The sequence below is a fragment of the Podarcis muralis genome, chromosome 6, assembly GCF_964188315.1.
Source record: "Podarcis muralis chromosome 6, rPodMur119.hap1.1, whole genome shotgun sequence".
Classification (NCBI taxonomy): domain Eukaryota; kingdom Metazoa; phylum Chordata; class Lepidosauria; order Squamata; family Lacertidae; genus Podarcis; species Podarcis muralis.
Genome location: NC_135660.1, coordinates 22,314,073 through 22,341,769, shown reverse-complemented (window position 1 = coordinate 22,341,769; position 27,697 = coordinate 22,314,073). Strand labels below are relative to the sequence as shown.

Below are 27,697 nucleotides of genomic sequence, written 5' to 3'. Positions count from 1 at the left end.
TAAAGAACTCAGGGCTTAAGCCTATGGCACAAATTTGCATAGATTTTTCATATGATGATTTATATGTATAGATGCAAATGCAGGCAAAATTTCAGAGGGAAAGCCACCCTTGCGTGCAAAGGATAACCTGTTTGCCTGCTCAGTCTGCTGTCCAGCTGCTAACTGCTGGAGAGTGTCCACCTCACTGAGCTACAATTCCCAGCACCCTTAACCAGCTGGGAGAAATAATGTGCTTTAAATGTATGGCGTTCATGCAGGCATATCTGCAGATTTACGTTTTGACCTCCAGTTGTTGCCTTGACCGTTTCTGATTGGATTTTCTGTGATTGAAACTGTGCCCGCCCACTTCCTACTCCTCAGATCTGAACGTCTTTTCACAGACATCTTTCTTCTCACCTTTGACATTGCCAAGCATATCTTCCTTTGACTCCCACCCTTATATCTTATTTGGGAGGAATCCATGTTCGTCATGGAAGAAGAAGTGGGGGGGGGGGACCACCCAAAAAACCATGCCTGCCTTAAAATACCTCCCTCAGTGTTATTTGTTGTGGTCTCACAGAATTAACATCTTGGCAACATCAACCATAAAGCTCATAAGCCATCTGTCTGCAGCTGTCTCATCCGCAGAACCCTCCACCACAGGTTTTTCTGTTGTTGTACTTAAGATAGAAGTCTTTGTAACTTGGATGAAATAGAAGGCATAGCTATTAGCTAACCAAATGTGGATGCTAGACTGAAGGTGCTTGATCCTCTACTTAAATTGCCTAATAGGTGGTCTGCCAAGTCTACCCAGCAGTGACTCATTTTCTTTGTTGGGACATTTTCTTTGTAGGCTCCATGGTTATGAGAGAGACTTGCCTAGATATAGCCTGTGTACGCACTTACTCCTTTGTAGCGCTAAGAAGTAGTGTTTTCTCAATGCAGAATCCAACATCCTGCTTTCGATTTAGATTGATTCTAGATTCTGCCATCCACAAGCCTGGGTTTGCTTACAGACACCCCTCCCCTCGATTAGGTTATTCATGTCTTTTCCTCTCTGCACTTGCTCCAGCTGAATGAAAAAGGAAGTGGTCACTACAATATTGGTACATGCCTACCCACGACATCACTGGGCAGGTGTGGATGCACAGCCACCTCCATTGCCAGGACCGAACCTCACCTTATATGTGCATTTAGATAGGAAAAGGAGAGAGAGCAAGAATGTCTCCATTTGTTTGATGGTCCTAACAGGCTAGCCACTATTCTAGCAGGTATTTCTAATACCTTATCTGTTCCGTGCACTATACCTGTGATGGCGTAGGTAGGTAGGTAGGGGGTGCAGGTGGTGCTGTGGTCTAAGCCACTGAGCCTCTTGGGCTTGCCGATCAGAAGGTTGGCAGTTCAAATCCCCGCGACGGGGTGAGCTCCTGTTACTCTGCCCCAGCTCCTGCCAACCCAGCAGTTTGAAAGCAGAACAGTGCAAGTAGATAAAAAGTTACTGCTGCAGCGGGAAGGTAAATGGCGTTTCCGTGCACTCTGGTTTCCATCACAGTGTTCCATTGCAGTGGTTTAGTCCTGCTGGCCACATGACCCAGAAAGCTGTCTGTGGACAAACGCTGGCTCCCTCATCCTGAAGTAAGATGAGCGCCGCAACCCCATAGTTGCCTTTGACTGTACTTAACCATCCAGAGGTCCTTTACCTTTACCTACCTAGGTAGGAGCTGAGAAGTATTTTAGTGGCCCACTATATTCAAAGTTTGGACACGGGTGGCACTGTGGTGTAAACCACTGAGCCATGGGCTTGCCGATCAGAAGGTCGGTGGTTCGAATCCCTGTGAAGGGGTGAGCTCCCATTGTTCGGTCCCAGCTCCTGCCAACCCATCAGTTCGAAAGCACATCAAAGTGCAAGTAGATAAAGAGGTACCGCTCCGGCAGGAAGGTAAACGGCATTTCCGTGCACTGCTCCGGTTTCGCCAGAAGCCGCTTAGTCATTCCGGCCACATGACCTGGAAAAACTGTCTGCGGACAAACGCCGGCTCCCTCGGCCAGTAAAGCGAGATGAGCGCTGCAACCCCAGAGTCGTTCGCGACTGGACTTAACTGTCAGGGGTCCCTTTACCTTTACCTTTTTTTATATTCAAAGTTGAGATGTGAACCCATCTGCTGCAGTTTTTAATTCAGTGGGTTAGCCACTGGAAAAATGCCCCCTTTCAAAGTTATTGCCCTCCTTCCAACATGAATTGGGAGTGCACTGGCCTGAGAATACATGGTGGTACTAATGGGACTTCATATGCTAGCCTTACCCATGATGCCTCCTTCCTCACCGGCTGTAGCTTTCCTGTGTTGAGCGTGAAGGGTTTATCAGGACATGTATAGAATGTTGCACATGACTGGAAACCCTGCATGATCAGAGTTCCCAAACCTACAGAAAATTCTAAACACTTTCTGTGAAATGCTCAGAGAGTCCCCCTTTCAAACTTTCCAATTCAATGCATGAAAGTCAGAGCTGGAGCCATCAAGGATGGGGATTTTGGAGATGGACCAAGTTCCTGCAGCTCTACTCTCCTCCTTCCATGCGTTCTGAGAATGCACAGAGGTGAACACCTGAACCAAGGCTAAGATCCTTTGCGGAGAGAGAGGGCCAGCCAGGCAAACTTTTTAATTTGCTACTTTAAAGCAAATCCCTAGTATTCCAGCTCTTCAAATAGACATCCATGGGTAGTAAGGCTCATTACGCTCTCTTCAGATGCATTCTGAAATACCTTTCCATCTCCCGAGAGAAAATCACAAAATAATTCAAGTCACATTGCACTCCATGAAAGAAGAGAGTCCTTAACTATAATTTAAAAGGAAGAACCTCATCTTGACAATTTGAGTGTAGAGAATAGTATAAAATAAATTAGTTTTCTGCAGGCAATGCTGTGCAGCAACCCAGAGGTGCGAGAGCGACAGACCCCTTGCCTAGTATGTTTCTAGGATTTCCCAAGCATTAATAAATGGGTAAACTAGGAAACCATAAAAATTGTTCATTGTATAATTTCAAACAGGTTCATGTGTAAAACAGCAAGGCAATTAAGAAAAAAAAAAAGCAAAACCAAGTAGCAGAATAAAACCTGTAAGATTTCCTACAGTTTAAATCACCTGAGAGAAAGAAAGAATCTTTGCCCGGTACCAGAAGAGATGCAAGAGGAGGGCTGTGTACACACCATACCTTTAAAGCACCCCCCCCCAAATTCCTTGGAACTGTAGTTTACCCCCACAGGGCTGCAATTCCCAGGGTTCTTTTTCGGTGTGTGTGGGGGGGGAGATGTGCTTTAAAGTATGGTGTGTATGCACCCAATGTACAAGATAAACCTGGAGACTTTGTTTGTTTGTTTGTTTAATTTCTATACCACCCTTCACCCAAAGATGACAGGGCGCTTTACTATATAAATGGTTTCTCCTTCAGGTGCACACTACTGAAGGCCAGCTAAGGTTTGTTTGTTTTTTGCAGAAATTCCTCCGATAATATCTCCCTTGTAGTAAAAATACAACAGTAATAAATTAAGCAAGCAACAATATGCTGCCCTTTCACAACACTCAAAAATCAGCTGCCTGAGGCAGCTGCCTCACTCTGCCTAATGGTATGGTTGGCACACTGTTCTACAACCATTACTTAGCCTCTGGAGACTGATTCTGAATATAATCTTGGTCTATGGGCAAGTTTATGTGGGAAATTTAACTTCTGTATGAAACGATTCAAGCCACTGGCAGAATTCAGAGTCAAGCATACATTTCCTGGAGCTTCCAATTGCTTTGTCTTTTGAGCACCTCTACAAACTCGCAATGTTCACTCCTGTTATCTTGGTACTCAAGCACTGCTTTTGTGAAGCTGGGCACTTCATTAACAATGGTTTTCTTTATAATGACAAGTATATGCAGGTTACTCATTACCTGCATCCCCAGCTGGAATCCTCCAGACCAGGCTTCCTCAACCTCGGCCTTCCAGATGTTTTGGGCCTACAACTCCCATGATCCCCAGCTAGCAGTACCAGTTGCCAGGGATGCTGGGAATTGTAGTCTCAAAACATCTGGAGGGCCGAGGTTGAGGAAGCCTGCTCCAGACTGTTTGTAGAACAAATTCAATCATATACAGTCATACCACGTGTTGCGTCTTTCCGTGTTACATCCCGCGGCAACCTGGAAGTACCAGAATGGGTTACTTCCAGGTTTCGCTGCTTGTGCATGCGCAGAAGCGCTAAATCATGCTTTGCGTGTGCACAGAAGTGACAAATCGCACTATGTGCCTGTGCAGACGCAGCGCTTCGGGTTGTGGGCATTTCACGTTACGGGTGGGCTTCCGGAACAGATCACGTCCGTAACACGAGGTACCACTGTACTGAAACATTAGTTTTGCACAAGTAAAGTGGATTAAAGCATTCTGTTGCCCCAAAACAGCAAATCCACTTATTTCAATGAAGGAAACATTGTTTTCCAGTTTGGAGAGTGACAAAGCAATAGATTGAAAAGTGTGGGGTGAATGAATGATTAACAGAAAGACATGTAAGTGTCCTGCAAACAATGAAGGATGAACCATCATTGTAATATAAGCAAATCAGAATGTTTGTTTGCTATAGATCAAACTCTAAGCTTTGTGCAATCAAATCAGGATGAATGAAGGAATGAATGAGCAGATTGTCTGGAAGAGACCTCACTTTGGCAATCTCTCCTCAACTGCCAGATGACTAACCTATTTTTATTTAGAGCTCTCAGTGAACTCCAAAAATTTAAAACAGGGATGGGGAACTTGCTGCCATCCAGATGTTGTTGGGCTACAACTCCCATCAGCTCCAGCCAGCATGGTCAATGGTCATGGATGATGGGAACTGTGGTGCAGCAGCATTTGGAGGGCTGCAGGTTCTCCATCTTTGGTTTGAAGATATACTATCATCATAGCTTCATTTGAAAGACCGTATTCCCTGCTCTGAACTTTAACCATGCAGTGTGCGGAGTGTTCTGCCTGCTGCTTCAAAGTAATTTTGAAGTACTTGGCTCACCAAAATCCTGTCTTACAAACCCTCTTCATGTGTTATACACCTGAAAGGTAGGAGCCAGTCAAATTCCTGATCCCAAACAGAACTGGGATGATTTAAGCAAATTTAAGTTCTAGCTGGATTGCATTGAGGCAGTCCCAGATCACTGCTGATTAGGTTGGAGTTATCCAGGGCAGTTTGGCTGTTTGTGTGCCTCTGGAAACAGGCACATAGAGGCAAAGTGAAGGGCAGGGCTAAAGTAAAGGGACCCCTGACCATTAGGTCCAGTCGTGACCGACTCTGGGGTTGAGGCGCTCATCTCGCTTTATTGGCCGAGGGAGCCGGCGTACAGCTTCCCGGTCATGTGGCCAGCATAATTAAGCCACTTCTGGCAAACCAGAGCAGCGCACGGAAACGCCGTTTACCCGCCCGCTGGAGCGGTACCTATTTCTCTACTTGCACATTGACATGCTTTCAAACTGCTAGGTTGGCAGGAGCAGGGACTGAACAACGGGAGCTCACCCCGTCGCGGGGATTCAAACCGCCAGCCTTCTGATTGGCAAGTCCTCGGCTCTGTGGTTTAACCCACAGCGGCAGGGCAGGGCTATTGAAGGCTTTATTGCAAACAGCCCCATTCAGCTTTTTGCAAAGCCTGCCACCTGCCTCTCTTTCTCTCCCACCCCCCACCCCAATCTCTTGACACTTGCTCTGAGTGAGCTGACCCAACCAGGGGTAACCAGGGGCTGCCTCATCCTGATTCAGCCAGATCCATCTGAATTGACCTGGTTTGGTTTGTGATGTGGGCATCAGCCAAATCTGGTGCCACTACTTGTCATCTTTTAAAGTGACCCAAGTTCTGAATCACATCAATCAACTGTAAAGTTCCCCTCTCTGTTCACAATCTTTTTCTCAGGGTAGAATGGAAGAAATTTCGTAACTCTGTAACTGAGTAGGTTCATTGTGTTCATCATGAAAGCTATTCCCCAGTGTAGGTACAAACCAATGAATCAATCTCTGCTTGGAAGTATGCTCCACTAATTCTCAACAAAGCGTGTAGTTGCAAGGCTACCAAGATCTATAGAAAAACTTTACTTTACAAAAATGCAACTACATTTCATCCCTTTTGTATTAGTAATTCAAACGTTGTCTTGTTTTTCTTCCATAAAACCCCTCATTTTAATTTTTCCTTGGTGTCTGTTTCTTGTGTCAGCTGCCCGAATCATCGACAACATGGATGCTACTTCAGAGCCTTGCAAAGACTTTTACCAGTATGCCTGTGGAGGGTGGTTAAAGAAGAACATCATTCCAGAGACGAGTTCCCGTTATAGTAACTTTGACATTTTGAGAGATGAACTCGAAGTTGTTTTGAAAGGTCAGTGGGATATAAATTTGTGAACGAAACATTTGGAACCATTCGGTCCTCTCTTCTCTTCCACTCCTCCAAACTTTGTGTCAGGAGGTCATGTGTTTTATAGAAGTTCTTCCATACTCCAGGCTGCCTAAAATCACCCTAGTCTGTTTTCCTGTTGTGCGGACACAAGCTTAGGAATTGTTCTCTTGTGTCTGGCAAAAGCGAACAGAGACAGTTTCAGACTCGGGTGAATTTCGGCCCTAGTCTGAAGGAAGAGCACAGCATTGCATTCTGACTCTTTGAACAGCTGAATCCACTGTCCTCGTGACCCTGAAAGAGTGGGCAGCTGTCCTAGGTGTGAGAAGTAGGTGGGTTTTTTTCAGGCCAACTCAGCCGGGAACGATGCTAAATTTACTGGCAGCAAATGTTGGCCCACCTTATATCCTGCATTTAGCTACAGTAATCTAGGCATTTTCTAAACATAAGCATATGACAACTCTATCAAGCTATGTATCTTTTCAAAACATAAAAAAGGAGGAAAGTAAATTCTGGCTTGGAAACAAACACTGTATTGGTTTGCGTCTCAAACTTCTCTTAGAACAGTGCTTTCCCATTTTTTTCCAGGCCACCACCTGCCTAGTTCCATAAACTCACCTCCAGTACCTGCTATTGAAAGTATTGTTCAGAATGCTGAACATGCATGCAATGTAATCAATAAAGGGAAAAGTCTCTAGGATTTGTAGGAAGGAAGCTTCCATTATATACAGTTTCTGAAACTGGCAGCACGTTCATAGTTAGTTGCATATGTTGAAAGACCAAAAGAACTGTTGCAGAGAAGAAGAGAGCACAAGAAGGAGACTCTAGCAAGTTACTTTGTATGTTACGCAGTGTAATTTGACCATGTAGCACACTGGCTGTGTTTGTAAATGTTTTATAGGCACATAAATATGATGTTTCTAGTGCATCTGGTTACATGCATAATAGTTTTTTAAAAGAAGAAGAAGAAGAAGAAGAGCAGCCTGCATTCCAAATCAGATAAAATAGTTCTAGGAACACTGTCCGTGTTACTTATAGCTGTGACATCCAGTGAGGCTGAGAAGAGAGGCTAGATAAGAATGCAAAGTGGACCTTAGAACATTTGCAAACTTACGAGGCTTCAAATAGCACTCTTTGGTTGAAGTTGTCTGTTATTGTTACTGAAGCTGCAGTGTGAACCGATGCCTGCAGAACGGAACTGAAATATACTCGGAGTCGAGTATGGATTTCATGCTCTTTATTCAGCTCATAGTAGCGAGGAATGGAATTTCCCCCAAAACGTCTGCTTTATATATATTATTTACACAATGGGCCACATGATTCGCTATTACACAACAGCCACGTGATTGGCTAATTCCGGTATTCTCCTGTAGGCCAATCAGGTTGCGGATTCACTTCCACCTGGAGCTGGATTGGGTGGCTCCTGCGGACCAATCAGACTGCTTCATTCTGGATCCTATTGTTCTAGGACCAATCAGACCGCTGCTGCATTCTGAATCCAATTGTTCTAGGACCAATCAGACTGCTGCATTTTGGATCCTATTCAACTCAGTACATAACAGGAACAATTTAAATTACATTATAACAGGAGCGGGGAACCTTTTGAAGCCCAAGGGCCACATTGTCTTCTCGGCAGCCTCCCAGGGGCCACATACCAGCGGTGAGCAGGGCTAGAGACAAAAGTGATCAGAACAACACATGGGAATTTGGCCTTGGGCTGTAGGATAGTTTCTGTGCACACCCCACTTTATCATCTGCCCTGGCAAAACACAATGCATGATCCAAATTCCAAGATACATTTCAACCAGGTAAAGACACCCTGGGAGGGTGCAGAGCAAGGCAGTTGAGGAGTATAGCTGGGGAGAGCAGGTGTGGCAGAGGAAGGGGTGTGGGGGGCAGTCATGAGGACACATGGAGACACCTGGGGAGGCTGCATTTGGCCTCTGGGCCTGAGTGTTCTCCAATTCTAATTTACGACATTTGATTCCCCCTTCTTTTCAGACGTCCTCGACAAGGCAAAGAGTGATGATATAGAAGCTGTCAAGAAAGCAAAAACACTCTACAGGTCTTGTGTAAACGAAAGTAAGTTCCTTTGCAAATTGCCACATGGGAGAGACACAGGCCGCCCAAGTGTCCCTGTTTCCCAGGGACGGTCCCAGATTTACAGTTTCTGATTTGATCCCAGAATGTCCCGCTTTTCCTTAGGACGCCCCCTATTTTCACCGGAGAAGTGTTGGGGGGTATGGTAGGATGTCCCTGTTTTCATCAGAGAAATGTTGAAGGGTATGGAGTTATCCGACCCCCGAGCCAAGGAGATAAGTAAATATACAACCTTTAGAAGATGTCTGAAGGCAGTCCTGCAAAGCAAAGTTTTTAGATAGTGTTTTGTTATGTTTTTATATATGTTGGAAGCCGCTCAGAGTGGCTGGGGTGTAAATAATAAAATTATTATGATGGAATAGGACATCCCTCTTTCCATCGAAGAAATGTTGGAGGGTATGGAGCTCTGTTCTGTGTTCTTGCAGCTCCCAGATAACACCACTCTGTAGCAAAAAAATATTCCATTTGGCTCTGTGGCACCCTGGTAGGGTCAATATAAAGACATGTATGAACTGTGAGGGGAGACAGACTTTCTGTTCCACATGAGGCAACAGCTTCTTCACCTGCCTTGCCCCAGACTATGACTTTGAGAACAACAGCAGCTGCTGTGAAGAGAGGAGTTCTGGGATATTTTTTTAAAAAGTTTTATAAGTTGTGCTTCTTTGTTTCTCAGTTTGATCCTTTTACATGGTTTTGTATGCTTTGCGGTATTTTATGCATTGTGACTTGCTGTCACTTTTATTGATTATAGATTGGTAGTTCTTTATTGTGGTTGAACTGATTAATTATTATTCGCTGGTGTTTAATTTTACTGCTTACTATTAGATTCTGATAATTTGTTGAATGTTGCTTTGTTTGATATAAGCTGTTTATTTTAAAGTTATTGCAACTTTTATATTGGATCAGATTGTTACTATAAATGCTTGATGTTTTATTATGTTTTTATGTCTTGGAAGCCACCCAGAATGGCTTGGGCAACCCAGCCAATATTATTATTATTATTATTATTATTATTATTATTATTATTATTACTACTACTACTACTACTACTACTACTATTAGTTGCATTTATACACCGCCTTTCTGCCAAGGCACCTAAGGCACTCTAGAATTTAAAATATTAACAGGAACAAGTGGTGCAAAGTATGATCAGACTGGCTTCAACATATTTATTTATATACTTTAATTTCAACATTTTTTATTATTCAAAAAAGCAAAAAAAAAACTTTAAAAAACTATTCCTATAGAATATTATGATATGTAAACATTCTGATTGCAAATTTCAATATATCCTAGCAATATTTAGGGGGTATTTGTAAAGGCCAATAGAAAAATTTAAAATAGCTCTTTCAGATTCTGGCATCTCACCCGTTTTGTGGTGGCTTTCAATCACATACCAACAAATTCTGGTTGCACATTTGAAGCTCTTGCACAGCAAACCCACTTTCCCCACAGGTCAAACTTACTGAGATAAAGGAAACTGATAGGAAAGTGTGGAATACAGCTTGCTTTGATACAATGCCATCTAACCTCCATGCAAACAAACCAGGATGAATGCTCACTAAATAGCCAACTTTGTCTAATTTCCCTGCAAACATTTTCCCCCTCAAAGAATTCTGGGCACTATAGTTTGTTAAGGAATGCTGGGAATTGTAACTCTGAGATGGGTAAACTACAGTACCCATAATTCTATGCAGGAAAGTGTGTGCTTTCAATATGCTTTAAAGGTATAGTGTGTACACAGCCTTAGTTGATGGATTTCCCTTGCAAGTAGCTAGCAGGATCTCTTAGGAGGGTCCTGCCAACACCTGAAAATGCATTCTTGTAGGAATCCACTCAAAACACACGGAAACAAGCCACAATAGAAAAGAAGGGACCACAACAACTTAGTAGATATATCCATCCAGGATGAGAGGAGAGGAAACAGTAGGGGGTAAATTCATATGGAAATTAACGTAAGACTTAAGTCTTAAATGGGTTTAGAATGGATACAATTGAAAGGAAGTGCTAAAAAACACCATATATTCTGCCATATTTTATCTGCTAGATGTCATTTCCCTTTTTGCTTACCAATTTCCCCACCCCAGCCCCAAGAACTTTGGTCTCCAATAAATTTTGCCAGGGGATAGAAGGCCTCTGCAGAAGAAACGTGTGTGTGTGTGTGTGTGTGTGTGTGTGTATTTAGGCTTATTTCCATATGTCAGTGTCATGTGCTTTTGAGACAAGTAACTCATGGAAGTTTTTCCCTCCACCCACAAGCCGCTATTGATAGCAGAGGAGGCAAACCACTCATTGACATCTTGCCATCTTTTTCTGATTGGCCTGTGGCATCAGACTCCTGGGACGTCGATTACGGTAGGACTGTTCTTCTCCAGCTCCATTTTCAAATACTGCATATTCACGAGGGGTAGGGTTGCATGTGTCAAAATGCTGAGTGTGAGCATGTTTTTGCTGTTTTAGGCGCCTCGTGGAACGCAGAGAAGTCTATCGCAGAATTAAACTCTAAGTATGGAAAGAAGGTCATCATTAGCCTGTTTGTTGGTACAGATGATAAAAACTCCACGCAACATGTAATCCATGTGAGTTGATCATGCTCCGAAAGGCCTTGCAGCTTCACACAACCACAAGGAGGTGTGAGTTCAGCAGTGGCCATCAATCTTTCTCCTACAGACAGTTGTGTGGCAGTCACTGAAGGAGTGCCATGCATATATACAACTAGCTCATGCTCTGTGAGCACATAGGCATAGCCAACACCTTGCTCTCCAGATGTTGACTCCAGCTCCCATCAGCCCCAGCCAGTGTGGCTTGTGATCAGATATGATGGAAGTTGTAGTCCACTGTGGAGTGCACTGTGTTAGCTACCCTTAGTATTTTTGTTCATTTTTCTTGTTTAGCCATATTTTATTATTAAGGGAAACCTGTTACAATCAATCATTTCATTTCAGGTTTCACGTAATGTCAGACTCCCATTTTCCCTGCAATGTACGGAATATACTTAGTCAGGCTAAGTCAAGATGACATGATCTTCTCTGAGAGTGCTGTTCAAATTCTTTAACAGCAACACCAATACTCTTACCCTGTGAGAGTTGACTTTTAGGTGAACAGAATGTGTGTTGCCTACAATGTTTTTGTTGTGGCGGGCATATAAATACTAGAAAGGTGTGTGGGTCAATGCCACCTCCTCTGTATTTCCTTTCCCCCATGTTTTAGGATAGGGATATGGAACCTGTGGTCCACCATGTGCTGCTGGACTCCATCAACCCAACCCCAGCCAGCATGGCCAATGGTTAGAGATGGTGTCTGTAGTTCAACAACATCTGGAGTGCCACAGGCTCCCCATCTCAGACTTAGGTTCTATATTGCCTCCTTCCCCACTCCCAGTGGTAGTCCACAAAAGAGTGTGCCATGGAAGCACACAGCTTGGGGCTGACAATCGCAGCCCTGTGAAGACTTGGGATCCATGTCTTGGGACCCTACACGATGCTGTCTCCTATCATTGATGATGTCTCAAAACATAGCCCAAGGTGGTCCCGATAGGGAGGCTGATAGGGAGAGGAAGGGCATCACCTCACATCCGGCCTCCCATCAGCTGCATCACATTGCTTACTTGGCAGGAGACAGTCAAGGCGCAAGGAGGTCAGCACAGGGCTGGTGCTATGCTTGCACCAGATTGACTCTGCCCTTGCACATGCACCTCCCCAACAGCTCATCCCTACCCCTCCCAGTAAGCACAGCAATATAGTTGAGGGGACGATAGGTTTGTGACACCAGTCCTTCCCAGCAGCCATCTCTGTGGGAGAGGTAGGTGCCGTGGTCCCCAAACATTTATCTGCCCATGGATTGCCATTCTTTCTGAAGCCTGTGAACATATTTTACAATTGGTTTTATAGATCGATCAGCCTGGACTTGGACTCCCTTCCCGCGATTACTATGAATGCGCTGGAGTATACAAAGAGGTACGCTGGGACAAGGATCTCCTACAGCTCTCTCTCGAAAAGAGAGGCTCCAAAAACTGCTCGCTTCCTAACTAATTCCGAAGCCTCACTGAGGCTAATATGCCTGTAGTGGATATCAGAAAGGCGGTCTTCACCACCTTTCTGATGTCCTAGGTTCTTTATATCTGAATTCCTTCTGTATTTAAAATGAAATTGTCCCATCACATCTTGAAATTCTTTACGTTCATATTGTCACATCAAGTTATGCCCTTTTGATGCCTGGCACAGGAAATTCAAGGCAACACTGCTGGCCTCATTCACATGGGCCCCATTGTGCAGGAACCTACCCTGCATATAGATGAGAAATGAGCCTGCATATGAGCCAGCACCCAGTGTGGTGAAATTGGTTGTGTTGACCTAAATCTGCCTCTGTTCTGCTAGTCAGTGTAGATAATGCTGAGCTAGATTGGCCATTGGTCTGACTCAACAGAAGGCAGCTTCCTATGCTCTCTTTGGGAGTAGAATCTTTGATAAGAAGCAGAACATCCATCACAGGCACTGCTAGCCCAAGTCATTCTGCTGCTTGGGTCCAAGGGCAAGATAGCACCCTTTAATTTCACATGTGGAATCCAACTGGACCCACAGTTCAGTTGTACTTCAGCACTGGTGATGGGACAGCACCTCCCATCCCATCATTCTGCCTCATGGTAGGGCCGGCGCCGATCACAGAACTTCCTACAGATACCTGAAGAAGATACACTGGTTATTTGACTACACAGGAATCATTGTTCCTGTAATGAGTATATGGTATCAGCTCATCCGCTTGAAGCCGCAGTTTAGAAACCACAGTTTCAGAAACTCTAATTAAGTAAGCTGCTTAGGAAATCTGCAATTTATGCAGTAGGTTTTAAAAGTACACTTTAGGAAATATGTAATTATGCTCATAAGGAAGGACTGGTACAGCATTGTGATTGGTCTTAATTAGAGACATATAACCATTTGCCAGTTGGGTTTGTTATTATTGTTAACATTATTTTGACATGGATTGTTGTGAGTCCCTCCCACCCACACCCTGAGCTAACTATTCATTTCCCTTTTCAATAATAGTAATTTAACAAAGCTGTGACTGTTTAAAAATATAATGCACAAGGGCAAAGAAAACAGGGTGCATGTAAAAGAAATTACTGTTCAGGGAAAGGGTAAAATAAAGTAGAATGGCACAGAACACTGAGAGTCAAACCAGATGCCAGGTTAATCCTGCCATGGGAGGTTGGAGTTCCCATTCACTCAGATGGGAGTTTTTTCTCTCCTGCAAATTGAATACACAAGAGGCCTATTTCGGCTCAGGATCACAGTAGGGGACAAACGGCTAAAGTCCCTTAGGCCAGGATCCTGATCCATATTGTGCCCCCTTTCACTGGCTATTTCTGCAAGAAAAATCCTGCACTTAAGAACAAATGTCATGATTAGCATCACATCTAGTTCAGTCCTCAATGCAGGACTTGTGCAGACAGCAGGATCCCTAGAGCACAGTCTCTCCTCCCCATCATATGTAAGTTCACTTACCCACAAATGGAACATCACCAGATTGTGCATTTCCCTATCCTATTTAATTAAATGACTGTAAACTGCTGGTGGTTAATTTGGGCAGGTTGTGTTCTTGCGCCTTTAGTCTCGTACTTGTCTTTTAATGACAGAATCACAACCTTAGAGTTGGAATGAACCACAAGAGTCATCTAGTCCAACTCCCTGCAATGCAGGAGTCTCAGCTAAAGCATCCATGAGAGATGGTCACCCAAGCTCTGCTTAAAAACCTCCAAGGAAGGAGAGTCCACCACCTCTTGTAGGAGTCTGTTCCACTGCTGAACAGCTCTTACTGCCAGAAAGCTTTTTCCAAATGTTTAGTCGGAATCTCCTTTCTTGTAACTTGATCTGCACTGAGCTAGGTTGGATAGATTGTTATTTTTTATGCTTTTTTGTATTTTGCAGAGCACTTTTTAAAAAGTTGGAGAGTATTGGGACTGGAGAGAAAAAAAATGTGGTGGGGTGTTGATTTTTTTGCACAACAGCTGCCGCTGTTGCAGACAAAGGGAGGGGAAACCATATCATGGAATTCAACACAATTCATGGGAAATGTGGAGAATCCAATACAGGCATACTGGTTTGGGTGGCAGCCCCATGCCAAGTTTATTTCTGCCCTAAGCTGCAAGAAAAAGATAGGGCCTACATCGCACAAGGATCAACTTGGCTGTTCTGCATAACATCCAACATGCATTTGCAAAAGTGTTTTTTTTCTCCCTTCCTCCCAACCTCCCCTTACCTTTTACAGGCATGTTTAGCCTATGTTGAGTTCATGATTTCCGTAGCAAAGCTGATCCGCCAGGAAAGAGGTCTTGCGATCGACGAGAACCAAATTTCCACAGAAATGAACAAAATTATGGATCTGGAGAAAGAGATTGCAAATGTAAATAAGCTCTTCTGTTTTCATGCACACAATTAACTGAGGTTAAGGTTAAAATGTTTAGTGTGGGGTTCTTAAGCTGTTCTTGGAGGGTGACCCAACCCACTGGAATTGATTTTCAAGGAGAAGGCGAGATTGGTCAAAATACCCTCCCCACCTTTTTTGCTAGTGGAGCTGATGAAAAGCCCTTCTTTAATGGAAGGACACAATTAGATTCAGCCCTTTTCCTTCTCCTTCTACAAACTGATACAATCAGTGGTGCACATTATGGATCTAATGGTCTTATGTGGGGTGGGGTGGCTCCTTCTTTAGATGATAACATGTATTGGTTCACTCATTTCAAACTGAAAACCCAACCCTGCTGATTCTGTTGCACGGGCATTTTGATTCCTGTCCCAAAGTCATGCCTTGATGACACCTCTGTGTGGGGCGTGAAACACAGAACAGTCAAATACAACATTCCTAGAGTGGACATGTTTAGACATGAAGAGGGATGTTTGTCCAGCCAGTAGATAAACTTCCTGTTTCCTCCTGTGCTGGGACAAACTTTCTCTACATGTGACCAGAGGTGGGTGTGACCTCACCTGTGCAGGTAACAAAAGCACAGGACTGGGCACCACATCTCTCTCTTCTCCATTTTACTTTAATCAAAGAAGCATCAGCCTGAGATGCTTCCGGCCAAGAGAGGACAAAGGAACTATCTCCCTGTGGGATAGATTCCAATTGTATATATTTTGTAACTTAAGTCTGCCTTCTGGGATCCATCTGAGTACAGAACGTGTGAGTAAACTCTTTTATACTTTTATATAAGACTGTGTCATGTCTATTCCTTTTAGGAGGGAATAAAGGGGAATTACCAGGAAACTTATTTTAGAGGCTTAAGCAAGCCTGGCAAAACATTATCTGCTGTGTAAGTTTTAAATAAGGGAATGTTACTCTGCTAAATTGTAGAACTTGTTAACACAAGTTGGGACGGATATAATTAAACAATATATCCTCTCCTGCCTCCCTGAACATTCCCACGGAGGAGGAGGAGGAGGAGGAGGAGGAGGAGGAGGAGGAGAAGAAGAAGAAGACGAAGAAGACGAAGAAGACGAAGAAGAAGAAGAAGAAGAAGAAGAAGAAGAAGAAGAAGAAGAAGAAGAAGAAGAAGAAGAAGAAGAAGTAGTGGTAGAGGAAGAAGAATTGTATACTTGCTTTAGTAGACTGAAGATGCTCACAGCTACCACATGGGATGGGAGGGCAGAACAGGTGGCCAAGTGGGGGAGAAGATAATTTCCTTGCTGCGATTGTCTCTCTGGGCTCCTAGAGACAGCATCCTCCTATGTTCTCGGCGATGCAGCTTACAACTGAGAGCCTAGTTAAACAGATCAAGGGGGAAAGAGGCAGATAACTTTTCAGGATATCTATTTTTCAACAACATCATTTGACTGATAGAATTAGCTAGCTATGTGATTTCTGATTTCTGCCATATTTTAACAAGACAGCTTAAGCACCTTCAATTATATGACTTTAGAGATCTTGGTGCCTATTTGTTTGATGCTTCTCTGTGTCTCTGTTTTTGCTGCTGCTTCCTCAAAGAATCTCCTCTGTCTCCTGCTAATTTGTTTTTCTAGGCTACAACCAAAGCTGATGACAGAAATGACCCTCTCCTGCTGTACAATAAAATGACACTCGCCAATGTCCAGAAGAACTTCACTTTTGAAGTTAATAACCAGGTAAAAGATCAATAACAGGTTTTTTCACCTTCAGTGACTGGCTATAATCAATGCAGTGGTGTGACATGAACTCATCTTTTGAACTGAAAATGATGACCTGAATTTGTCAGCCTGTTGTATTCTGCCATGAAAGCAAGAAAAAAGACAACGAAGGTCCTGATCCAGTGGTGTGCATGTGGTGCCCTTTGAAACAATTGATGATCACGCTAAATAGTCAGAAGTGGCTTGTCCAGCAAGGCAGGGCTTCATTGCTGGTTTCCAAGCTGCAACATGGCTGCTGCTTACTAGAAATGAAGTGGTGCTGAGGTTAAGCCTGAGCAGAGCCAGTCCAGTGATTTCAATGGCGCACTCATGCAGCCCCTACCTTGCCACAGCATCATATCTCTGGAAAGTGGGAGCAGGTTTTTTGTTTTTACTGGAACTTATGGGATCTAGAACATACAAGCATCAAGCCAGATTAAGAATGGCTGAAGCCTTGGAACTATGCTAATTAATGAGGCTCTTTCGCCATGTATATCTTGCTGGGTAGATCAGGATCCACAGAAAATATATCAAGTGTTTCATGTAGTTGACAGCTAGACAAAGTTTACTGGTAGGGATCAAAAATGGTTGAAGTCTAGCATATATTTATATTTTAAAACCACAGAGCCTAGGGCTTGTGGTTGTAGGTCAGCGGTTCGAATACCCGCGACGGGGTGAGCTCCCGTTGCTCTGTCCCTGCTCCTGCCAACCTAGCAGTTCGAAATCACGTCAAAGTGCAAGTAGATAAATAAGTACCGCTCTGGCGGGAAGGTAAACAGCGTTTCTGTGCGCTGCTCTGGTTCACCAGAAGCGGCTTAGTCATGCTGGCCACAAGACCCGGAAGCTGTACGCCGGCTCCCTCAGCCAGTAAAGCGAGATGAGCGCCGCAACCCCAGAGTCATCCACGACTGGACCTAATGGTCAGGGGTCCCTTTACCTTTACCTTTTACCGTTTATCTAATACGCATTAAGGAAAGATGATTAATGTGACAGTTTCTGTAAGTCCAAAGGCTGAGGTCCTTGGCCTTTGTGATCTATTTATAAGCCTGCCAGTTGATTAAGGGACTTTTGTGTCGGCGAACTTGCCTTTCAACCTATTAATCGTTTGGTTTGGTTTGTTATGTGTTTATATGCAAGGGGTGGGGGGCATTTAATCAAAAATAGAGAAAATATAAAACAAAACTAATATTTCATGGGTATTGGACACATTACAATACTACCTGCTGGTACAAGTGTGTGGCCCCAACTTTGCTGCCACTCCATTCTGGCCCCATCCAGGAAACCAACAGTGACCTTGGGGGAGGGAGGGTGGCAAGCTAAGCAGATTCATCAGATCAGGTTTGGAACTAAAATGAATTCCTATCCCTCAAAAACATCAATATTCCACATCAGCAACAGTTAGCATCTAATAACTAAATAGCAATCTGTATTTGGCAGTATACACAGCTATCATGTAGTAGTCAACATTGGACATGACATTTGCAATAATGTTCAGTAAATTTCATCCATTCTTTTACCATTTGGCAGGGAAATTGTAAACATGTTAACAGTCAAATATGAATTTTTTGTGCCAAATTCCAGTTCTCAAATTCAAATATCAAATCCTAAAAGAAAAAAAGAAATATAAAATTGCATCCAGTGTTGATTAAAAAAAAAAAATCATTGGTTTGAATCAGGGTGCCAAAATCAACTATGGTTGGATCATGTCCAGCAAGTCCCTTTGATTATCAAGAGAGTTATCACAACATAAGGGCACTTAGGATTGTTTTACAGCTCATTAACCTTAATTGAAATGAATTCAGCTTAGTTTATTGCCTGTTGGCCAAGAGATTTCAAGACACGTTACTGGACAGAGGTTTGTTGTTATCTACCAAATGGGCTCCCCCCCCCCCTTGTTATCTATGAGGAATTTGTTTACAGCAGCAGTCTGGCTGTGGAGAGCCAAAAGGCAACAGGCAAAAGTGAATGGCACTTTTCATAAATGATGAGGACAGTTTTAATGGGCCAGCACTGTTTCCTTTTAAAAATTGTTGCTTTTTCAAAATTTCAATTTTTATATAATATACTTCTGATTTTCACTAGATTCCCCACCCCACCCTAATATATAATATTAGGTTGCTATTATAGTTGTGGCAAGTTATTTTTGCTTGTGAGCCATCCTAGGTGAGGTTGGCAAGATGTAAATCCAATATATAATTAAGGAATACAGAACACAACAGACATATGCATGTCTACTTAGAAAAAAGGTCTCAATGTGTTCAACGATACTTACTTCCAAATGAGTGTACAGTGGTACCTCGTACCTTACGCTTTTGTTCACATGTCATAAGTTGAACCTACTTAAAATGCGTGCATTTTTCTTCCAGCAATTCAACTGGTTAACATTCATAAACCATATCATGTCAACTGTGCAAATTAATATTGGCGAAACTGAAGATGTGGTTGTTTATGCTCCAGACTATCTCAACAAGCTAAAAGCTATCCTTAATAAATACTCTCCCAGGTATGTATGCAAGATACAGTTTAAAGTTTTGCTTTTTACATTGCTAATACGTTCCACTGTTTAAAAAGAAAAGTCACCAGATTCTACCTCTTGTTTTATCATTTAGAGAAATTCAGAACTACATGAGCTGGCGATACATAATGGATATGGTAAACACTCTAAGTCGTAACTACAGGGACACAAGGAATAATTTCCGTAAGGTGCAGAAATTTATATTTTGTTTTATATTTAACATTTAAGATTTGCAGTGTCTAAACCATGGGTAGACAAACAGTACTTCTGTCTTGTCAGGATTCAGCCTCAATCTGTTAGCTGCCATGCATCCTCCAGCCGCCTCCAGACACTCACACAGGACCTTCACTGCCTTCACTGGTTCTGATTTGAAAGAGAGGTAGAGCTGGGTATCATTCACATACTGATGAACACCCAACCCAAACCCCCTGATGAACTCTCCCAGCGACTGAATGTAGATGTTGAAAAACATGGGGGAGAAGACAGAACCCTGAGGCACCCCACAAGTGAGAGCCCAGGGGTCTGAATACTTATCCCCCCCCTTTCTGAACATGGCCCAGGAAAAAGGAGCGGAGCCACTGTATAACAGTGCCCCCAGCTCCCAGCCCCTCTAGACGGTCCAGAAGGATGTTATGGTCGATGGTGTCAAAAGCCACTGAGAGATCCAGCAGAACTAGGAAACAGCTCTCACCTTTGTCCCTAGCCCACAGGAGATCATCGACCTGTGCAACCAAGGCAGTTTCAGTCCCATGACAAGGCCTGAATCCCGACTGGAAGGGATCCAAATGGTCCACTTCTTCCAGGTGTGCCTGGAGTTGTTCAGCAACCGCTCGCTCAATCACCTTGCCCAAGAATGGAAGATTTGAGACTGGGCGATAGTTGGTCATACTGGCCGCATCTAAAGATGGTTTTTTAAGAAGCGGTCTTCACTTAAGGATATCAGAAATGCCTCTGCCCAAGACCTTGAAGAGCCAATGTCAGTGTAGACAATGCCAAGCTAGATGATTCAGTATGAGGGCGCTGTAGGTGTTCATAAAGTGTATTGCTGGCATTCATACCACTTGCTGGTAATGCAACCAGGTCTATGCACATCAAACCTAATATAAAATGACACCATTGGCTGTCTTGTTTCCTTTTGGGCCCAATGCACACTGCAGCTATTTGTCTTTAAAGCCTAAATGGCTTGGGTCCCAAATACCTGAAGGGAGCACCTGTCCTCATGTAAATGCATATTTTTCGGGGAAAACAAAACAAAACATCACATCCCTATCTATGCTCTGGCACATATAAATCTGAGCGCAACAAAAAACTGCATTGGAACAGGCATGTAGAATTGATACAGGTGAGCCAATATTTAGAAAACAGATTTTAAAATGGTCTCTGAAATCCCAAGGCACACACGTACCATACAGTTTTGAGACCTACACAGGTGCCCTCCTGATCACAGCTCTTGCAAATCACTCCAGGGGAAAAGCAGACAATTGTTTGTTTACCTTGCCTTTTCTCCAAGAAGCTCAAGGGCCATGAGGTTTATATAAGTCCAACTTGTCCTCTTCTTGAACTGGATAAACAGGTTTCAGAATCTATAGAGGTGAAAGTACATGGTGATTGTTGGGGGTGCCCAGACATTGGCTAGATGGGGACAGGCAAAAGCTGGTTTGTGGAAATGTCATTGTGATTAGGAGCCATGGAGTTGGGCCAGCACATCTCTAGGAGGAAAGAAAGGTCAGTATAGCTGGATAAACAAAGGCAGAGCCAGGAAACTCATGTGCAATTTCTCTTCTGAAAAATGCACTGTCATTGGATTGGGACCATGCATGTTTTCAGACAGCGTATACAGAACGGTAAATGTTACCTCTAATACAGCCTCCCCAAACTTCTTGCCCCAGGTTGAAGAAAGTTGCTCCACTAGTTCTCTGTCCAGCAAACTGGAGTTTATTTTGTTCTTCTTTAAACAGGAGATTGCACCCATAGGAGAATTGTGTGTGGTGTGTGTGTGTGTGTGCTGTAGTCTGTGTTTTCCATGGCCACTAGTGAATTGACCATAGCAGATGGGTGCTGCTTATATTATGCATTCGATTTCTAGCTTGCTACTCCATCTTTAAGAAAAAGTGCCCAATGAACTTAATGAAACATAGAAATACCAAATCCATCATCACTATATACTGCATTGTGTTACAAACACAGGGCACAATCCAACCAAAGTTAAGTCCCATTGATTTCAGCGGGGAAGCGTACATGAGCTGAGTTGTCCTCTTGAAATAAGTAGGCCAAAAGGAGCTTAACTTTTGACTGGATTGCAGCCCATGTTGTCTTTATTTCGGGATCTGAGATGTCTATATGAGTGTTTGTAGGGGTGAAACAAATTAGAAGTCGAAAGATGGCCCCACTCTGTTCAGATATTCCTTTGCAGTGCTAAATCACAGGCCCGTTGAAAAGAAAAGGGGGGGAATTCTGAAACAATGCAGTCTTCAAGGGAGTTAGACTAGAGGCAGGCTGTTCTTTTCTTCCAGTTTTACTGATAACGCCTCCTCTCTGCCTCGTTCTTTATGCACTTATTAGGATCGAAAACAACCTATTTTTTCCCAGCGCCTTTAATTTCGTCCAAAGGGTGGAATTCATAAATGATTACTTAGAACTTCAGACACAAGGTCAAGTGAACTGGCAACTGCGGAGAAAGATACAGAAATAACTATTTCAGTAGTGAGGGGAAACGACATCATTTTTGCATCCTTGCTAGCTTAATTCACTGTCCACACACTAAGCTGTAAGCCAGGCATGGGCAATGACCAATTGCTGCTAGACTGCAGCTCCCATCATCGCAGACCACTGGCCACGCCAGATGGGGTGAACAGTTTTCTCAGCATAGACCATGTTACCCCCATGTAGCGCTGGATATATTCATGTGGAAAGATTCTACCGTGATCAATGGAGGTTTTTTGAAATGCACAGGCAACATGTGTGACTGATAAAGTGGTCTCCACACAGACACACTTTTGGTGCTGTGCCAGAGATGGTAGTGGCAGCAGAATGAACGCTAACGCCTCCGATTGTGGGCGCCCTTTGCGGGACCGCGCACAGCACCCCTGAGCCACATGAGACTTATCAGCTGGTTGTGCTGGCCCGCCTTCCTTACGTCGCAGTAATTGGGGGTTCCCGCCAAACCCCGGTTCAAATAATCCAATCAGTGGCTTTGGTGGAGGCGGGGCCAGCCAAGCAGACCACAAGTGAGCAGGCTTCAGAATCACTCTGTATCCAAGCAGAAATAAGCAATAGAATTCCAAGAGTTCCCTCATGCACTGTTTCAAGGTCTTGTGGTGAAACCGGACCCCAAAGAATGTTTTTTCTTTTGACAGCACACTGATGTGGTAGGAGATAATGGGACCTTAAAGGTTATTGTGGGCTACAGTTGAAAACAAAGCAATGAATGGATTCACGTTTGTTTGTCTTAAAATTTAAAACTGGCGAATAAAAACTGCATTCCAGAACGTAACCATGAAATCTTCTACACTGCTATCACCCCAAAGCCAGTGTCTTTCTGAAGTCAGAATAACTTTGAACTGACCCTTCCGTAATAATATACTTCTTTTCAAAATATAAAGCAAGAAAACCACTGTGGTGGGCTGTGGAACGAAGAACTCAGCTTGCCAGAAGATTGCTTTGATGCTTACTAACACGACTGTATCAGATTTCTCTACCATAGCGTAGTTCTTAAGCCTCGGCTTCTTCTCACCTAGTGCAGCAAGGTCACTGAAGGTAGAATCTGCACAGCCCAAGGATACTGCTTTCTTTGCAGGCAATAGAAGGCACATGAAACAGTAGTAAGTTTCACTGAAGCTGCAAAGTTTCATCTAGCTCTAATGGTTTGCATGCAGAGCTGTGAAATTGACTGGGAGCTCTTTCTGCAGGGGAGAGATATGACAGTAATCCGTATGGCACTTGCAAACCGGTTCTTCAGGAAATTCCTCAGCCCACCTGTTGCTGGAGTTTTGAATTTGAGACTGAGCTCTGCCCTGCCAGCTTTCTCACAGGAACATGTAAACAGATGAAGCTGCCTTATAACGAGACAGGTCATTGGGTCATCTAGCTGTTGTCATGGCACACTCTCCATGACTATGACTCCCATCATCTCCAACCATTTGCCATGCTGGCTACAGTAGATGGGAGTTGGAATCCGGCCATATTTGGAGGGTACCACATTGAATACTCCGGGTTTCAGACAGAGGACATCTCCAGCTCTACCTGGAAATGTTGGGGATTGAACCTTGGACCTTCTGCATGCAAAACCACTGCTCTTCCACTGAACTACCTGCCCCCAGCATCCTTTGTTGTTTGTTGTTGTTTAGTCGTTTAGTCGTGTCCGACTCTTCGTGACCCCATGGACCACAGCACGCCAGGCACTCCTGTCTTCCACTGCCTCCCGCAGTTTGGTCAGACTCACGTTTGTAGCTTCGAGAACACTGTCCAAACATCTCGTCCTCTGTCGTCCCCTTCTCCTTGTGCGCTCCATCTTTCCTAACATCAGGGTCTTTTCCAGGGAGCCTTCTCTTCTCATGAGTTGGCCAAAGTACTGGAGCCTCAGCTTCAGGTTCTATCCTTCCAGTGAGCACTCAGGGCTGATTTCCTTCAGAATGGATAGGTTTGATCTTCTTGCAGTCCACGGGACTCTCAAGAGTCTCCTCCAGCACCATAATTCAAAAGCATCAATTCTTCGGCGATCAGCCTTCTTTATGGTCAGCAACCTTAAAGGACACCAAAGGGAAAGGAAGGAACTCCTGTTGTATCAAAAAGTAGTACGCAATGAACACAGGCAAAGCCAGCTGTTCTGCAGCAGTCTAGGTCACTTTGATTTTCATAGGGCTCATTCCCTGTAGGATGCAGCCTTGAATGAATGGTTTCTCCACACTGGGCCCTCCATATTACCCAGAAAGTGGGTTTATATCCACAAGAGGCTCACTGGTTGGGGCAGAGCCACTACTTTAGCTTTACCGCCGGTGGGTCACTGTCATTTACTGAGGATAAGAGGAGGAGGAGGTGGTGGCCAAGTGGAAGGTGCAGTGCTAATGCAATGGCAGGAGCAGCAGATGGGTGGGAGAACATTTCAGAGCTGCAAACAGGAAGATGCAGAGAGAGTTGCATGGGCTCACTTAACCTGTGTTCCTGTTTAAATATCACTTAATGTCTATTAACACCAAGCCCTCGAGATTAATTGAAAGGACCTAGTGATGCTACAAAGTCTCTCCTCTTGCTTGTCACTAATTTCTCAAATGCTTACGCTTAACAGGTGCTTTACGGCACAACCTCGGATGCTGCTGTCTGGCGCCGTTGCGCAAACTATGTCAATGGCAACATGGAGAATGCTGTGGGAAGGCTGTATGTACAAGAAGCGTTTGCTGGAGACAGTAAACACGTGGTAACACACTTAGATCATTAACTGATTATTTATTTACTGGGTATTTAAACAGACGTTAGCTTTGGATTATTGGTGGGAATGGCAAAAGCAGTGATGTTGTTGCAGCACAAAATACTTCAAGCCACTTTTCCCTCCTAGTGCAGTGGAGAATGAGGATGAAGTCAAAAGAGATCACACTCTCTGTTTGGCACTCAGTAGGACAGAATTCTGGTGCCAAAAGCAGAGATGAAATTTTACATCTCGCACACTGAGGTTTTTTTTTTTTTGTTTTGTTTTGTTTTTGAAAAGTAGGCTTAAGAAGCTGGAAGAGACATCTTTTGGCAGACAGGCTGATGATGGGATTATGTGTCTCTTCCTGGACTGTAAGCCAAGTTATTAGCTAATGATGCAGATTAGAAGTCCTTGCATGTTGTAGAGTGAAGGTGCTAAAGAACAGTAGATTACAGGAAAGGAAATTCAGTTTAATGCACTTTGCTGAAATTGGGGAGGGGTGTGTTAATTGACCCCCCCCCCCATCTTAGAATGGATTTCCAAATACCATTTTATTTTTATTTTGTCTAATGCTTCAAAAGAAACCATTGGGGTTTGCAGCCTTCTCCACAGGAGCAGTGGCCAATAAGGAAACATGTCAATAAGAATAATGTATCCCAAGCTAATCATGAGTCCTCATATAATCACAATTGCCCTGGATCTATGTATCTATGAAAGAAATGGTGCTCTGCAGAGCTCTGTCTTCATCCTGCTGAACAGATGGTCAATGGAAGATGGGAAGTTTACTCCCACAACTGGGGGCGGGGGTGTCTCCATAAGCAGAGCAGCAGGTATTGCCATCTGGCCCTGTACCTATGAGTTTGTGGCTGGAAGGATTATATTGATTATATGGGCTTCCTGATGCAGGCAGTTACCCCTCCACCCATCTTATGGTGGGTGAATCACCTGCATTCAGAGTATTCCTTGCTGGACTGGGAGTTTGCTGAATGTGTTCCATCTTCACAAATTTCAGCAACCAGTTAGGTGACTTGCCAAAGAGTGGAATCTATACAATGGGCATACATACACCTAGAGAAAGGCAAGCCACAAAGATGATTTTAAAACACCTTTGTATACATGCGTGCAGGACCGGATTTGGGTTTGATGAGGCCCTAAGCTACTGAAGGTAATGGGGCCCTTTATATGTCCAGCTGTCCTTTTGTCAACAACAAATTGTTGCTGCTTTTTTGGGTTGAATATATTCTATATGGTAATTTGTGGACACTGATGCTGGGAAAGATGGAGGGCACAAGGTGAAGGGGGCAACAGAGGACAAGATGGTTGGATAGTGTTTTCGAGGTTACCAGCATGAGTTTGACTGCGGGAGGTAGTGGAGGACAGAGGTGCCTGGCGTGCTCTGGTCCATGGGGTCACGAAGAGTCGGACACGACTAAACGACTAAACAACAACAAAAATTTGTGGACCTCATAGGTATCTAAAGCCATTTGCACATAACAAATAAGTATTTTATCAAAGCAATGATTGAACTAAAATACAATTAAGAAGAAGTATATTAATAGTGATAGTGATATTTTAGGGAGCAGGCTAGCAGGTGGGGCCCATTACTTACATCATAGGAGCTTGCACAACACAAAACACTGTTGCTGTATGTAGGTTTTATTTTATTTGTTTTTTTTATCTCATATTTTGGAAATGTACATCCAGTGTTTTTTTCTTTAATTTTTTTTGGGACCCCCAAGAGAGTGGGGCCCTAAGCTATAGCTTGTTTAGCTTATACGTAAATCCGGCACTGCATGCATGTGTGCGCCAAAGGAGCAGGAGGCCATACATACATGTCTCATTATTAGTCTGCTGCAGAGTGAGGTGTCCCCGGGTCTACCATATGAATAAGACGGAAGCAGCTCAAGAAGGACTGGTGATTATATTTTCATAAAGGAGACTTGGAGGGTCACTTAGGACCAAACTAGATGTGACTCCAATCCTGAGAATGCACATATTGTTGCATTAATAGCAGCTGCGGGGAAGCCTAAGCAGCTTTGCAAATGGTGCCAATGGGGAATTTCTCTTTACATGGAGATGAGAACACAGGAAGATGACTTATACCAAGAAAGATCATTGATCCATCCAGCTCAATGTTGCCCAGTAGTTGTCTGTGTGGTGTCCTGCAGACTCCCATCGTCCCTGACCTTTGGCCATGCTGGGTCAGGTTAATAGGAGGTGGAACCATAGATGTGCACTGCTTTGCATTAACTGGCAGCAACTCTCTAGGGTTTCAGACAGGGGACATTCCCAGTCCTACCTGAAGGCACCAGGAAGTGAACCTGGGACCTTCTGCATGCAAAACAGATGCTCTAGCATTGAGTTACTGCCCTTCCTAAATACAAATTGTAGCATTGGAATGGTGATTCTAGTCAGGACCACAGCAGGAAGAGAAAGAATTAAGCATCCTCAGCCCGCCTGCCCTCACAGTTATGAGGCTCTTCAAGCTTCCCAGCTTGGCTCCTGTTTACGTAACCAAAATGTGCACATTATGGGCTTTCATGCGAGTCACATCTTGTTTGGCTCTAAACTACAAGCTGCTACTGCTTTAATAGTATTCACTTCTCACTAAGGGATACGGGACGTGGGTGGCACTGTGGGTTAAACCACAGAGCCTAGGACTTGCCTATCAGAAGGTTGGTGGTTCGACTCCCCGCAATGGGGTGAGCTCCCTTTGCTCGGTCCCTGCTCCTGCCAACCTAGCAGTTCGAAAGCACATCAAAGTGCAAGTAGATAAATAGGTACCGCTCCGGCAGGAAGGTAAACGGTGTTTCCGTGCGCTGCTCTGGTTTGCCAAAAGTAGATTAGTCATGCTGGCCACATGACCTGGAAGCTGTACGCCGGCTCCCTCGGCCAATAAAGCGAGATGAGCGCCGCAACCCCAGAGTCGGTCACGACTGGACCTAATGGTCAGGGGTCCCTTTACCTTTAAGGGATACTAGCATCTATGGGACACGGGTGGCGCCTTGGTCTAAACCATTGAGTCTTTTGGGCTTGCCGATCGGAAGGTTGGCAGTTCGAATCCACACAATGGGGTGAGCTCCCGTTGCTCTGTCCCAGCTCCTGCCAACCTAGCAGTTCAAAAGCATGCCAGTGCAAGTAGATAAATAGGTACCGCTGCAGCAGA

General features: G+C 44.0%; 1 protein-coding gene across 3 annotated transcripts in view; it reads left to right on the top strand.

Annotated features, from left to right (window-relative positions):
• The window catches only part of MME (membrane metalloendopeptidase), a 71,028-nt gene that overhangs the window by 19,604 nt on the left and 23,727 nt on the right, over nucleotides 1-27,697 (top strand). For all 3 annotated transcript variants that reach the window (XM_028731346.2, XM_028731347.2, XM_028731345.2), the window contains exons 4-13: nucleotides 6,201-6,362; nucleotides 8,379-8,459; nucleotides 10,737-10,832; nucleotides 10,938-11,056; nucleotides 12,368-12,433; nucleotides 14,742-14,876; nucleotides 16,490-16,591; nucleotides 18,979-19,115; nucleotides 19,222-19,315; nucleotides 24,412-24,540. In XM_028731346.2, coding sequence (XP_028587179.2) covers nucleotides 6,201-6,362; nucleotides 8,379-8,459; nucleotides 10,737-10,832; nucleotides 10,938-11,056; nucleotides 12,368-12,433; nucleotides 14,742-14,876; nucleotides 16,490-16,591; nucleotides 18,979-19,115; nucleotides 19,222-19,315; nucleotides 24,412-24,540 — 1,121 coding nt within the window. The remainder of the gene's footprint in view (nucleotides 1-6,200; nucleotides 6,363-8,378; nucleotides 8,460-10,736; nucleotides 10,833-10,937; nucleotides 11,057-12,367; nucleotides 12,434-14,741; nucleotides 14,877-16,489; nucleotides 16,592-18,978; nucleotides 19,116-19,221; nucleotides 19,316-24,411; nucleotides 24,541-27,697) is intronic.